We start from the raw sequence: 13,427 nt of genomic DNA on the forward strand, positions 1-13,427 counted from the left end.
GCCTGGAATTCTCCCTAGAAAAGTGTGGGTGTACACATGTAACACACTTTCCGGGGCTCTGAGCTGCACGGCTGGTGCCCTTGGAGGTGGACCAAGCATTCACACTGGTGTTACCTGCCTAGTACAGGGCCCCTCCCAGAGCCTGGGGCTCGGGCTCACTGGGTGGGCAGCAAGCCCCACTGTGCGGTTCTGTGCGGTTCAGGGCAGCCTTCCTGAGTCCTGGGATGGCTCCAAAGGGAACACTCCATTTGCAGGTCCCGCTCTGACGATTTGAGCCACAGCCAGGCTTCACAGAGAGCTCAGTGCAGCACCCCCACTGCCCAGACCCCCAGACCCCTCTCTCCTTCCCAGGCAGCTGCCTGTTGCTGAGCTGTTGGCAGCTGACAAATGGGAGCCCGGCGCTTGAGCAGATGATGTCAGGGGTCTCCTTGGAAATCCTCACGGGGCCCAACACCCCAGGGGACCAAACCCCAGCTTCGTCTGCTTTCACCCAGGGAGAGACCACAGAACTCACCCTTCTCTCCTCTCCTCCCATCCCAGCTCATTAACATACATACAACCCTGCAGCCGGCATCCCGGCGAAGATTACTTGGGGAAAAGACGCACTGCAAATTCTCTCACGGTGTTTCAAGCGTGGCCTGTCTTCACCCGCTTTGTCCACGTGCCCCCACCACCCCCAATTATATGCAAGCTGCCGCTTTGATTATTCTGCACAAGCTTGAGAATTCTGCAGTTAAATAATATAAATAAATCAGCAGGCCTTTTACTCCGGGACTCTTTTCCAGTCACATCTGTCCCCGTTGGCTCTAAGTACTTAGGAGGAGGCAATGGTTTCTAAGTGGAAACACGATTGCCCGGGCTTGGGGAAAATTTACTGTTTCTCGTAGAGAAAGATAGAAGGGGAAGACCCTCCAGCTCCCCGTCTCCTTGTGCGGCAGCTTATCTGGCCCTAGATAATCTCAGTGGGACCACAGGAATCATGGCCTCTCCAGACCTGGCACATCCAACTTGGGCTTGTTCTGGAGGAAGCATTGCCTGCTGGCTCTTGCTGTGTGTGTGTGTGCCTGCTCTGTCATGTCCAACTTAGGGGTGTGGACAGTGAGACCTTCTAGGCAGCCCGTGAAAGAGGGGCCTGTCCCAGGTATGATGCATCATCCAAATCAGGACACATCTTAGTCAGAGGGTGCTATTAGTTATTAACCCCAAACCCAGATGTAAATCAGGTGTCCTGGGAAAACTGGGGTGTGTCGTCACCCCACCTTCACCCTGCATATGACTCGGAGCCTGAACTGAGCTTGCTGGGGGTGGTTTGCAGCTAGGAAGGCTGCAAGAGCTGAAAGTCCCTCAAAGTGGAAGTGAAAGTCGCTCAGTTGTGTCCGACTCTTTGGGACTCCATGAAGTATAAAGTCTATCAAATTCTCCAGCCCAGAATACTGGAATGAGTAACCATTCCCTTCTCCAGGGGTTCTTCCCAACCCAGGGATGGAACCCAGGTCTCCCGCATTGTGGATGGATTTCTTACAAGCGGAGCCACCAGGGAAGCAAACTATCAAACGGTTGAAAATAAGGAAATAGAGACATTTTAATGCAAGAAAAATAACAGCATGGCACACTCCCCTTCTGCCTGGGAATGCGCCTCTCCTGTGTCCAGAGGGCTGGGGGATGCCTGGCTTTCGGGCCCCCGCCCAACTGGCAGCCCTATTGTTCCACGCGTTACATTCAACTGCTGTCCCAGTTCCAGGGGCCGCCGGCCTCCCACCCGGCTGTGTCCTTCCTGGGGGAGTCCTGTCTCCCCGGTCAGGCCAGCACTGGCTGCCCGACTCAGCAGGTCAGCGCTGGGTGAAGACTGGCTCCCTGCTCCCTTCAGGGACACGTCTGCCCCGGGGCTCCCTGGAGGGGCTCCCTAATCAGGAGGACGGAGCACCCCCTGCCCCAGGCCGTGGAGGCGGCAGGGTGTCCCTCGCCCCTCGGATCCGGACACCCGGCCCCGAGTCCCGCTCAGACTCGGCGGTAGCCCCGCCTCACAGCTGGTCCTCGTCCACCCAGACGGTCTTGCGCTGCTCCTCGGCGATCTTGTCTTTGATGACGCGCAGCAGCTCCTCCACGCTGCCCCACATGTCGGCCTCCACCGTGGCGTACAGGCAGGGCAGCGCCTCCAGCTCCTTCTCCTTCAGCCGGCACAGGCGCAGGAACTCGTCCTCCGTCTCGGGCCGTGGCAGCATCTTCCTGCAGATGGCGCGGGAGGGGAGACGCACACCGGTGGGCCAGGCTGCGGGGCGTGGCTTGGCCGCGCCCGCCCCGCCCCTCCCCGTCCCCGCCGCCCTCCCTGGGTTTCTGCACCGTCTCTTGTGCCCTTTTATTCTCTTCATCAGGGAATTCTTAGAGGTGCGGACTTGTTTTTTAAAAAAATAGGTCCATTTTAATTTTTAATTGTGATCAAGTTCATTGAAAACAAAATCTCTCATTTTGACTATTTTTAAGGGTATGGTTCAGCAGTGGTTAAGTGATTCACATGGATGTGCCTCCATCTCCATAACTTTTTCATGTAAAACTGAAACTCTGTGCATTAAACCATCATTCTCCACCCTCCCTCTCAGCCCCTGGCACCCACCCTTCTACTTTCTGCCTGTGTCTGACTTCCTGAGGGCCCTCAGACAAGGGAAATCATGCAGCAGTTGCCTTTCTCTGTCTGGCTTATTTCATGGAACATCATGTCCCACAAGGCCTGGTGTGGTCTGGGCCTGGCCTCGCTGTGGTGCGCCTGCTCCGGAGGTGTTGGCTTCCCAGACCACCTGGGGCCCCTGGTGCTCACCCTCCCGGGACAGTGTGTGTGTGTGTGTGTTACTGTCTTCATTGTTGGGACGAGGGCCATGTCCCCTGGACTGAGACAGACACTAAAGGGATATTCAGGGGGTGGGGGTGTGCTGGACACAGTCAGCTGCTCTTCCTGGGAACACCAGAGCTTGGGGAGTGGGGGACCCGGGGCGGGGGTCCCGGAGACCTACCGGAACTTCTTGATGTTCTTCTCTGACACGCGGACAAAGAGCACGATGGGGTAGATTCGGGACTTGATCAGGTCTCTGGTGCAGCTGATCCCTGCCTCCAGCAGACAGTGCTTGTTCTGTAGGTACAGCAGCCGGCGGTCACCGGGGGCCCACCGCCATGCCAGCCCACCCGGGCGCCTGGGGCAGGGCCAGGCTCCATGGGGCAGAGCTGGGGGCAAGCTCAGTGGACTGCCACAAACTGAGCATGCCGGTGGAACCAGCCCCCAGGTCCAGTGGCAGAAATGGCCATCTCCCGGCCCCCACGCCCTTCCGGTCACCGCTCCCCTGTCTCGACAGTATAGCCGCTCCTGGACTCCTAACAGCACAGATTCTTGAATGCAGTCTCCTTTGCAGCGGAAACGATCTCAGTTCCAACCCTGCCCACTATTTCCCATCCACCCCAGCTGTCAGAGTTCCCTGAACTTTAATACCCAACTAACTGTTCAAGGCTGGCTGCCAGCTCTGCCCGAGCTCCGATCAGCGTGACAAGGCGGCACGGCACGGGAGTGGCCGTCGGCTGCGTGGCACAATGCAGAGTTCCCGGCTGGATGCCTGCTCCTGCTGCACCCAGTCACTGCCCCACAGAGACTGAGAACCCCGCCTTTGTTCAGACCCAGATCGAGGAATACCTCTGTGCTCAGGGCCGGCCAGGGTCGTGAAGCCCGAGTCCAGAAGATTCCAAACTGCCTGTAGACAGCTTTCCTGCACCCCTGCCAACAACACTCCTGATGGTCCATCTCCCCAGTTTGGAGAACAGGGTCCCTGTTGCCCACTCGCTTGCTACCTCTAGCCCCTATTATCAGAGCCAGGCGCACACACATGCCAGAACAACGTGGACCGAGGACCAGCACCAGGAAGCCATCAGAAAGAGAAAGGGGAGGGCTTCCCTGGTGGCCCAGAGGTAAAGGATCTGCCTGCCAATGCAGAAGAAGGGGTTCGATCCCTGATCCGGGAGGATCCCACATGAGCCTGTGCTCTAGAGCCTGGGAGCCAAAACCACTGAAGCCCAGGTGCCCTAGGGCCCGTGCTCTGCAAGAAGAGAAGCCATCATAGTGACAAGTCAGAGCACTGCAACTGGAGAAAAGCCTGCACAGGCATGAAGACCCAGCACAGCCAATAAACGAGCGAAAATACAGACATAAAATTACTAAAAAAAAAGACATAAATAAAAGGGGGTTCCAAATGTAAGTGCCTGTCAGAGCCAGCCCCGCCAGCCTCCAGCCCTCCTCACCTTGGCCGCCACGGCCTCGATGTGGGCGGGGACCACGCACTCGAAGGTGTTGGGGTTCTTCTCCCGCGAGTGGATGATGGTTTCCGTCTTCTGCTTCCTGAGGAACTCGTCTCTCGTAACGACATCTGCGGGAGGAGGGGCCGGTCCTGAGGGCAGCTCGGGGGTCTCAGGCCCACTGTCCCGTCTGGGCTCTGCCCTGCTTCCTGGGCTCCACGGAGCTGCCTGTCGGTCCCTTTCTGCCGCATTTAGACCCTGAAGCTTCTCAACTGAGGGCAAGGTCGGGAACGCACTTTACACTCTCCACGGCAGCCCGCTGTCTGCACCCTTCCAGCTGCTCTGGAGCCCTTGATGGAGGGGCAGGGGGGACGACGGTGGGCAGGAGAAGGGGTGGGGGTTGCCTGTGGGGGCTCACCTGGCTTGCACATGGTGAACTCCATCGCGCCCCCGGAGTTGAGCAGCTTCTGGACCAGCGCCTTGGCCAGCATGGTGGGCGTGAAGAGGACGGGCCGGCGGCGCTCGCAGTAGAAGGCGCGCACCAGGCTGTAGGGGATCAGGCTGAGGTTCTTGCCCAGCTCGCTCTCTGGGTCCAGCTCTGGGAGGGGGCAGGCAAGGGCTGGTTATGGCTGGGCCGGGGCACCCGGGGGCCCTCCTGGCCCCACAGAGTCTTGAAAACCATTTGGGGGTTGGGGGAGGACATCTTAAAAGCACTGCACACAGCGATGCACGCCCGAGGCCTGGGATGGCCTGACCCGGGGGCAGGGCCGTTTTGGGAGCTGGGGTGGCAGCGCTGGGCCAGCAGGCAGATGGCCCGGCCCCCGGACCAGGAGGGGCAGCGGTGGCAGGAGGCAGACAGCAAGCCTGGAACATACTCCCGCTGCTCAGCTCTCGACGGAGGGCCTTGGACTGAGGCTGGACTGCAGAGGCGCCCTGGCCCTTGGGAGCACCAGCGCCAGGGCCACCCTGGCCCCAGGAGGCGGGTGGGAGGTCTGGGCCCCACCAGCAGGGTCTGCCCCAGGGGACTGTGCACCGAGCGGCCTCTCGCCGGCTTTGGGATAAATGGCAGGAGGTGCTCAGACGGGAATCAGTAAGTAAAGGCTCCGTAGCAAACAGCTCCAATTAACATGGGCGTCTGGGCTATGGTTTATCAGTAATCATCTCATGTACAGATGCTGGACCATAAAGAAGGCAGAGCGCCAAAGAATTGATGCTTTCGAACTGTGGTTCTGGAGAAGACTGTTGAGAGTCCCTTGCACTGCAAGGAGATCAAACCAGTCAATTCTAAAGGAAATCAGTCCTGAATATTCATTGGAAGCTGAAGCTGAAATTCCAATACCTGGGCCACCTGATTCGAAGAACTGACTCACTGGAAAAGACCCTGATGCTGGGAAAGATTGAGGGCAGGAGGAGAAGGGGACGACAGAGGACGAGACGGTTGGACGGCATCAGCAACTCAATGGACATGAGTTTGAGCAAAGTCTGGGAGATGGTGAAGGACCGGGAAGGCTGGAGAGCTGCAGTCCATGGGGTCACAAAGAGTCAGGACTTGGTGACTAAACAACAATGATTGTGCTCCAACCAGCTGCAGGGGGCATCAGTGGTGGGGGAGCTCGGCAGGACACTGCCCAGGAGGGCGGCTCCTCCCCGGGTGGCTCAGTCCTGCTCTTGGGGACCCCCTTGGCCCACCCAGACCCTGAGGCAGCTGGGTATGAGCACCTTCCTGCTTCTCGGTCAGGAGCTTCGTGGCGTCCAGTGAGGACCGGGCCAGGCTGCCCCGTGGGCTCCCCGAGACGATTCGCACCCGCTCGTGGCTGTTCATCCGCTTGTACTTGTTCTCGGACCTGCTGACGAACTGGGGACAGAGGGGAGGGCGTGGGGATGGCCTGCCCCGGCTCAGGAGACCTCCACTCAGATCCCAGCTCTGCCTCAGGGCCTGGCCCCGCCTCCACCCCCAGAAGACAGGGGACACCCAGCCGGCGGCACAAGGTCTTCAGCGGTCTGGGACGCTGTCAGTGGGCAAGTAAGTGGATACACGCCCACGCCCGCTTTCCTGGCTGGATGAGACCTGCCGGGGCGCTGGTCCCAGGCAGGCCCTCACTGGAGCCCCCTACAATCCCGACCACACTTGGGGGTCCGCAGGCACCGCGGGGTCTGGCGTGCTCCGGCTGCCCAAGGCCCATGTCTGGGAGCCCGCACTGGCAGGACCGCCCACAGACGGCCTACCTGGAGGGTGGATGCAGGTGACATCACCTCCCTCCCGGGGTCCACGAGTCTTCTGGGGGGTGCCTGCGCCCGGCTATGACTCAGAATGGAGTCCCGGAGGGTGGGAAGGGACGCCCCGCAGCGGGCAGTGCTCTGAATCCCTTCACGCCCTCCTTCTGCAGGAAGGAAGGGCCAGGGCACTGGGCTGTCAGCCCCGCTTGGTTATTAACCAGCCTTTGAGCAGGTCACCCCAAAGCTCAGGGGTGTGGACTCGTGTGACGTGCGGGCACAATAACGCGTGGTCTCACGTGGTCCTGCCTCCCTGTGACTCTGACCTCACCAGGGCGCCCCTCCACCTCCATGAGTGTCTTTCTGCTACCTGTCCGCCTCTACCTGGGCTTCGGGGTCACACCGTCAACCGTTTCTCTGGGTTTCCTATGTTCCAACACGAGGACAGAGCGGTACGCGGCACGCCGGCTCCACTGGGGCCTAACTAGCACAGCGCCCGCTCAGGAGCGTCCTCGCGGGACGACTTCTTAACACAACTCTCGGCTTCTGCCAACCGGCGACAGAGAAAAAGGCTGCACAGATGCTTACGTTCATATGAGATCGCTTCTGAGTATGCCACCCATAGGCTGTTCATTGTTCCTCGTATAATGATCCACGCACCCTCCCGAAAAAAAAACCTTTTAGAATCAAGTATGAGGGAAAAATTCTTTCTGGTCACAAAGAGCTAAAACATTTTGGCTTCAGATAAGAGTTAAAGAATCTGCTGGAAATCCCCTTTCTCCTGGGCTACTGGGATGCTCAGAGATCAATTTAATGCTGAATCTGACAGACTAAACTGACCAGGATCTCTGGAAGGTCTGTCTCTCCTCCTGACTTTTCTATGAATATCTGAACAGCTAAGGCGTCCAAGCTTCTTTTAGCCCTAAGCGTGCTCCATCTTTTATGGACGTGGGGTCTGCTTCCTACAGGCACAGAGTAGCCCCCCGACCCCGTCACTGTGAGGAGAAGTGGGGCAGGGGACGCGAGGCGCGGTGGACACACAGCCTCCGCTTCTCGGCAGGAGAGAGCCGGGCCGCGGCAAGCGGTGCAGGCGCCGAGGCCGGCAGGTGTGAGCGCTTTACCTGAAGGAGCTGGCCGAACAGGAAGCTTGCTCGGGAGAGGCGGGGACTGACCCGGGGGTCCGTGGTGGGGAGCGGTTCTTCGGGCTGCAGGGTGTTCTGAAACCAGGTGATCGACCGGTCAGAGCCTCCTACGGGCTGGTGAGAGCAGGAGATGGCCCCCCTCCTGCCCAGCCCCACCCTGGGCAGACGCGGGAAGGCGCTTGGCGTGGATCAAAGCGTCCCGGATGCAGGAGTGAGCTCTGGGGGTGAGAGGGGCCTGAGGACTTGTTCCAGCAGAGATCGCGGCTGGGCGAGGGCACAGACGTGGGCCTCCTTCTGGGGGCCCCCCTTTTCCTGAGGAACCCAGTCCCCTGTGGTCCATCATCCCAGCTGGACTGGTGGCTCCTGCCTGGGATCCCCTCCAGAAAGGCCCCGGGAGGCGGGGTGACGCTGGCGGGGTGCGGGTGACCTACCCGGAGGGCCCGCAGCGTGTGGTGGGCCGTGTCGGCCTCCTCCCGGCTGCCCCGGTGCATCAGGCGCTGCAGCTTGACCAGGAGGAGCTGCTGGGCCCTGGGGAGGCAAAGGGAGGGCGGAGCCTCAGGGGCTGGACCCGGGGAAGCCGGCGGGAGCCTAGCTGGGGCAGGGGGCTCTCTGCAGGCTGTGAGCTCTGAGCCCCAGGGAGGACTGGGCACTGAACATCTGGGTCTGAACCCTCTCAGGCACTGACTCATCCTGGTGCCTGGGTAAAGGCGCTTAACTTCTCTGAGCCTCAGTTTCCTCATCTGTAAACTGGGTCTACTCTTGCTGGCCTTGCAGGGCTGGCCTGGGCAACAGAGCTGGAGTCTCTTGATAATTTATAGGTGCCTGGGACGTCTGACCAGGGGGAAGATGATGCTCAGCCCTTGGCGGCTACTGCCGTATAATTACGGAATGATGCTGGGGAGGTGGGAGATGGAGAAGCATAAACTCAGGCTCTAAGTGTCCAGCAAGGATGGAAAGAGGGTGTTCTGGGAATTGGTGAAGCAGCAGGATTTAAGAAAACAATGTCCACGGAGGCAGTTGCTGTTCAGCTGCTAGGTCGTGCCTGACTCTTTGTGCCTCTATAGACTGTAACCCGTCAGGCTCCTCTGTCCATGGGATTCTCCAGCCAAGAATACTGGAGTGGGTTGCCACTGCCTTCTCCAGGGGATCTTCCCAAGCCAGGGATTAAACCCACATGTCCTCCATTGGGAGGCAGATTCTTGATCACCGAGCCACCAGGGAAGCCCTTCTGGAGGCACAGAGGGCTTCACAGAGGAGGAGGGAATTGCGGCGGGCGGGGGTCACCAGTCAGCAGGCACAGGCTCCCCACGAGCCCCCTCGGCCCCGCCGGTTCCGGCCTCACCGGCTGTAGCTGGGGATGGTGCCCATGTCCAGGTCGTGGTCCGTGAAGGGGTCGACCCGCGCACACAGCCACTCGTGCTTGTCCTGGTACATGGTGTCGCGGACGTGCACCACGTCGTCGCACTTCAGGGACATGGAGCAGGCGTCCAGCTGGCTGGAGATGTTTAGGTTCAGCCGGATGTAGAAGGAGTCCCCCGACGTGATCAGGCCCTCCTCCATGTCCTTTAGCAGCTTCCGGTACCCTGCGGGAGGAGGAGGGGGTTCAAGCTGTCGGCAGAGGGCCTCCTGCTGCCAGGCCACAGCCAGAAGACGCCCTGGGGTGCAGGCCTCCTAGGGTTCACGGTCAGGGAAACGTCTGTCCTCCCCGAGGAGTGAGCAGCTGAGTCACTGGTGCGCTTCCCTCTTTGCCTTGGCTGCCAAGAAGCTCAGGGCGAAATTTTATACCCAAGTTGTAACAAACCTAGGAAGCTGGTGGGGCACTGGGTGGCCTACCCGGAGGGCCCTCAGATGTGCTGTGATCTCTGTTCCTCACCAGCCATACACTGGGCTTGTGTTTTATCATATTTTCTTTAATTGAAATGTAACTTATATGCAGAAAACCTCATCGTCCTTAAGTATTCAGCATGATGGGTTTTCACAAATCTCTACGCCTGGGTAACCACCGCTCAGAAGCCTGCGGGGCAACCAGCACGCGGCCTGCCAGCGCACAGGCAGCTCTGCCTCACGTCACGTAAGGGAAGCAGGCGCGCTCTTCCGTGTCTGCATCCTCTGTGCGCTGTGACGCCCGTGGGGTGCTCTTTTCCGTCGCTGTGGAGTATTCCGGGGGCTGCTGCTTCCTCCCCTCTCTGGTGTGCACGTGTGTGCCGTTCCCAGAGTCTGGCTATCACGGACAACTCTGTGACGAGCACTCTGACACCTCTGCGGATGAATGTACTCATTTCCCTTGACGGTATACACAGAAGCGGGATCACTAGCTCACTGACTGTACATTAGCTTCACTGCACGTGTGTGGGCTCAGATGCGTCTGACTCTTTGTGACCCCATGGACTGTAGCCCACCAGGCTCCTCTGTCCATGGGACTTTCCAGGCAAGGACACTGGAGTGGGTTGTCATGGCCTCCTCCAGGGGAATCTTCCCAGCCCAGGGACTGAACCTACATCTCTTCCATCTCCTGCACGGCAGGTGGATTCTGTATCGTTAGGCCGCTGGGGAAGCCCACATTTAGCCTGAGTAGATACTGCCAAATGGTTTTCCAAAGTGGTAAGACCACGGCACGTGTTTTAAACCTTAGTTAACACCTTCGTCCTTTAGTGTAAAATTTTATGAATGCTTTGGAAGGAAAAAGGGCATAATGCCATGAATACAATAAATGTAGTAAACTTCCAGCAAATGTCCAAGGCATAAATCCATAACATAAATCCTGAAATCAGCCCCACACGCAGAGAGCCGGAACACAGCAGAAGCTAAAACAGTCCTAACAGCCGGACCCCAAAGGAGCTCGCCAAATGCCCGCACCTCACACGCCAGGGAGACTCAGGCCAGGAGGCCTATCTGATCGCGTCTCTTGGGGAGATGGGGGTCCCCACTCGGGCCCTTCCCACCGCCCTGGTAGGAGGTAACACCAGCCCACCTGGGAGGACAGGCCCCCTGAACGGGATCCTGCCAGAGGGAATGCTTTCACTGCAGGGCTCTGCTGCTGCGCAAAGCCAGGGGCGCGCCTCACCCCGCATCCTGTGACCCTGGGGCCGGCAGGCAGGGCTGTGCCCGGAGGCTTGCTGCTGGGCTGGGACGCCAGGCCTGGCAGAGCGGAGGAGCCCGCCTGCCCGCCCGTGGGAGCAGGAGGCTGGCACCGTGTTTGGGGACAGAGCATCATTACCATCTTCCGCATGGACCCGGTGCTGCCGGGAAGGAGCGCGGGCAGGCAGGCGGCAGTGGGGAACGGCTAGAGTGGCTATTTATGCTCTGTTGAAACATTCATGAGCCCTGGCGGTTAAAAATAAGATCCAGCTGCAGAGATAATCATGCAGGAGAAAAAACCCAGAGGTGAGAACGGGAACTCAGAGTTTGGGAGAGAGAAGACACTGCCCAGGAGGGCTGTGGGCCACACAAGAGGCAGGGTGAGGCCGGGCTGTCTTGGCTGCGGTGTGGCTCAGCAGACCAGCTGGTGCTGGAGTGGCCACCCCAGAGTCAGTGTCCACATCAAGGCTGGAGGGCCCGGGAGAAGCAAACCTCAGCCTGGCAGGGAAGCAGGGGGTGTCCAGGCAGTGACGCGGCTGTCGGCCAGCAGTCTGCTTGGGGCTGGACATGCTGTCTTCCACTGAGAGCCGGTCAACGGCCCAGGGAGATCAGGGCAGGTGTGCACACGTGGGTCTCCCTTCCCCACCCCCTGCCCCGCAGCTGCCCTGCTCAGTCCTCCTGACCTCTCGCAGACCTCCTGCAGAGCAGACGAGGTGGGGGGCGCGCGCCCCGGCCCCGCCCCGCCCGGCCCCCAGTCCCGCCCCGCCCGGGCCCTCACCTTCCTGGTTGACCTTGTAGTGCAGTGTGACCGGGCCGCTGCACCGCTGGATGGTCCAGTGCGCCTCCTCCTTCGTGCACGCGTCCAGGGGGACGCTCTGCCTCTCGCCTCTGATGCAGCCTTCTAGCTGGATGTCAGAGACACACCGTCCGGCTCGGGCTCTGCAGCGAGGTGGGCAGAGCTGCGAGCGCGAGGCTGCCCCACCCACCCGAGAGTAGAAGCCCACCCCCAGCGAAGACCTGCTCAGTGCTGCTGAGGGCAGGAAGCCCCCCACTGAAAGGGGGTTCGCGTGCCTCCCGTCCACTGTCTGGAGCGTGCGTGTGCGTGCACACAGGCTCTAGAAACACTCGAGCCAACACTGGAGAAGAGATGGGCTCAGAGAGGGGGCTTCCGGCGAGGAGCTGACGGGCCTGCCCCCTCCCCGCCCCCTGCTCCAGGCCAGGCATTCTCGGCTCAGTGCAGACGTGGGCTGGGGTCCCTGTGCTGCCAGCAGCAGGCGTGCAGAGGAAACAGAGCTGCCGCCTCCCTGGCCCCCAGCCCCCTCACCAGCAGCAGCTGGTGGCCCTCGCGGAGGCCAGCCTTCTCGGCCAGGGAGCCCGGCTTGACGGAGTGGACGAAGCTGCCGCTGGCGTTGCCCCCGAGCAAGCTGAGCTGGGAGATGAGGCTGTCGCCGCTGAGTGTGGTGTGCTGCACCGAGAGCCCGGGACCCCGCACGTGCCCCACGGACGTGACCGACGGCCGGAAGGGTCTGGGGCAGGAGAGAAGACGGGGGGGAGGGGTTGGGGGGCCGGCGGGGGAAGGCAGCTGTGGTCAGAACCCCCAGCTGGGACACTCAGCAGGGGCCCAGGTCGCAGGAACAGACACCTTAGGAGAAACTGGAGAGCGGCTCCCACCGGGGTGGCACAGACCAGAAGCAGGGGCCCCAGGGACACTGCCGCTGTGAGCCTGGTGCCACACGCGCCCCGCTGCGTGCACATTGGGTATGACAGCTGGCCGCCCTCCTCGCACCCCAACAGGCCCAGGGCACAGCTCACCGGGTTTCAGGGAGTCACCCCAGGGCCTGGGCCCAGTGGGACATCAGAGTCCTGTTCCTGGTCTCTACCAGGCTGTGTGACCCCCAGGAAGCCCCTTTCTCTCTGGGTCTGAGGAGGGGTCAGGGGAAGTGATTCCCAACTCTGGGACCCTGTGATCCCTGGACCAATTCTAGAGTCCAGTCTAGGAATGCAGACGATCCCCTTTGTAGGGATCCAGGGGCAAGCGGCCTTCACCTCCTCCCTGCTCCCTTCTCAGCCCCCAAGCACCCCCACCCCCAGCCTTCCCTGTCCCACGACCCCAGTACCTTTCTAGAGAGAACTTCCTAAACATGAGGTTGACCTGTTCCAGGTCATAGGCGTCCAGGCCCTCAGACTGGTGGGAGGAGGAGGAGGAGTGGATGGAGGGGGGTCCGAAGGAGCACCGCTCGTGACTGTCATCTGCGAAGGATAGATGGACCCTCAGGCCCCCGAGGCAGGGGGATGGCCCCTGGGCTTGCTGGGATGACCGCGGGGGTCAGGCCGGGCACTCCTGCCCCTGCTCCCCGCTGCCTGCCTGCCTCCTGGGAAATCTCCCCACCCCCGACACTGATGAGGGAGCTTGGGGAGGGGGCAGCCTCAGTCAGCTGGTGCCTGAGGCCCTGGGGCATCAAGGGTCTAGTCCTGGCAGCCCCTTCGGCACAGCCATTCCCCTGCCTCCAGGCGGAGACTGTGGAAAGGGGTCTCTATCAGCAGGTGCTTGTTGGACTTTTGTTATCGGCGTGTGTCCATGTGTGCTAAGTTGCTTCAGTCGTGTCCGACTCTTTTGAGACTCTATGGACCATAACTCGCCAGGCTCCTCTGTCCATGGATTCTCCAGGCAAGAATACTGGAGTGGGTGGCCATTTTTGCCTCCAGGGGATCTTCCTGACCCAG

The 13,427-nt window shown here is 60.4% G+C and overlaps 1 protein-coding gene across 7 annotated transcripts in view; it reads right to left on the bottom strand.

The window, feature by feature from the left end:
• Positions 1 to 1,557: 1,557 nt before the first annotated feature.
• The window catches only part of CARD11 (caspase recruitment domain family member 11), a 106,817-nt gene continuing 94,947 nt past the window's right edge, over positions 1,558 to 13,427 (bottom strand). For 6 of the 7 annotated variants that reach the window (XM_025275562.3, XM_025275563.3, XM_025275559.3 and 3 more), the window contains 11 exons: positions 12,821 to 12,953; positions 12,028 to 12,229; positions 11,482 to 11,608; positions 8,968 to 9,208; positions 8,057 to 8,153; positions 7,605 to 7,700; positions 5,989 to 6,124; positions 4,688 to 4,867; positions 4,276 to 4,400; positions 3,006 to 3,121; positions 1,558 to 2,226 (listed from right to left, as the gene is read on the bottom strand). In XM_025275562.3, coding sequence (XP_025131347.1) covers positions 2,022 to 2,226; positions 3,006 to 3,121; positions 4,276 to 4,400; positions 4,688 to 4,867; positions 5,989 to 6,124; positions 7,605 to 7,700; positions 8,057 to 8,153; positions 8,968 to 9,208; positions 11,482 to 11,608; positions 12,028 to 12,229; positions 12,821 to 12,953 — 1,658 coding nt within the window. In that variant the 3' untranslated portion in view covers positions 1,558 to 2,021. Of the gene's footprint in view, positions 2,227 to 3,005; positions 3,122 to 4,275; positions 4,401 to 4,687; positions 4,868 to 5,988; positions 6,125 to 6,495; positions 6,651 to 7,604; positions 7,701 to 8,056; positions 8,154 to 8,967; positions 9,209 to 11,481; positions 11,609 to 12,027; positions 12,230 to 12,820; positions 12,954 to 13,427 lie in introns of those variants that run through there. The other variant, XR_003106546.3, reaches the window with a different exon arrangement.

This window comes from Bubalus bubalis, chromosome 24 (genome assembly GCF_019923935.1).
Source record: "Bubalus bubalis isolate 160015118507 breed Murrah chromosome 24, NDDB_SH_1, whole genome shotgun sequence".
NCBI lineage: Eukaryota > Metazoa > Chordata > Mammalia > Artiodactyla > Bovidae > Bubalus > Bubalus bubalis.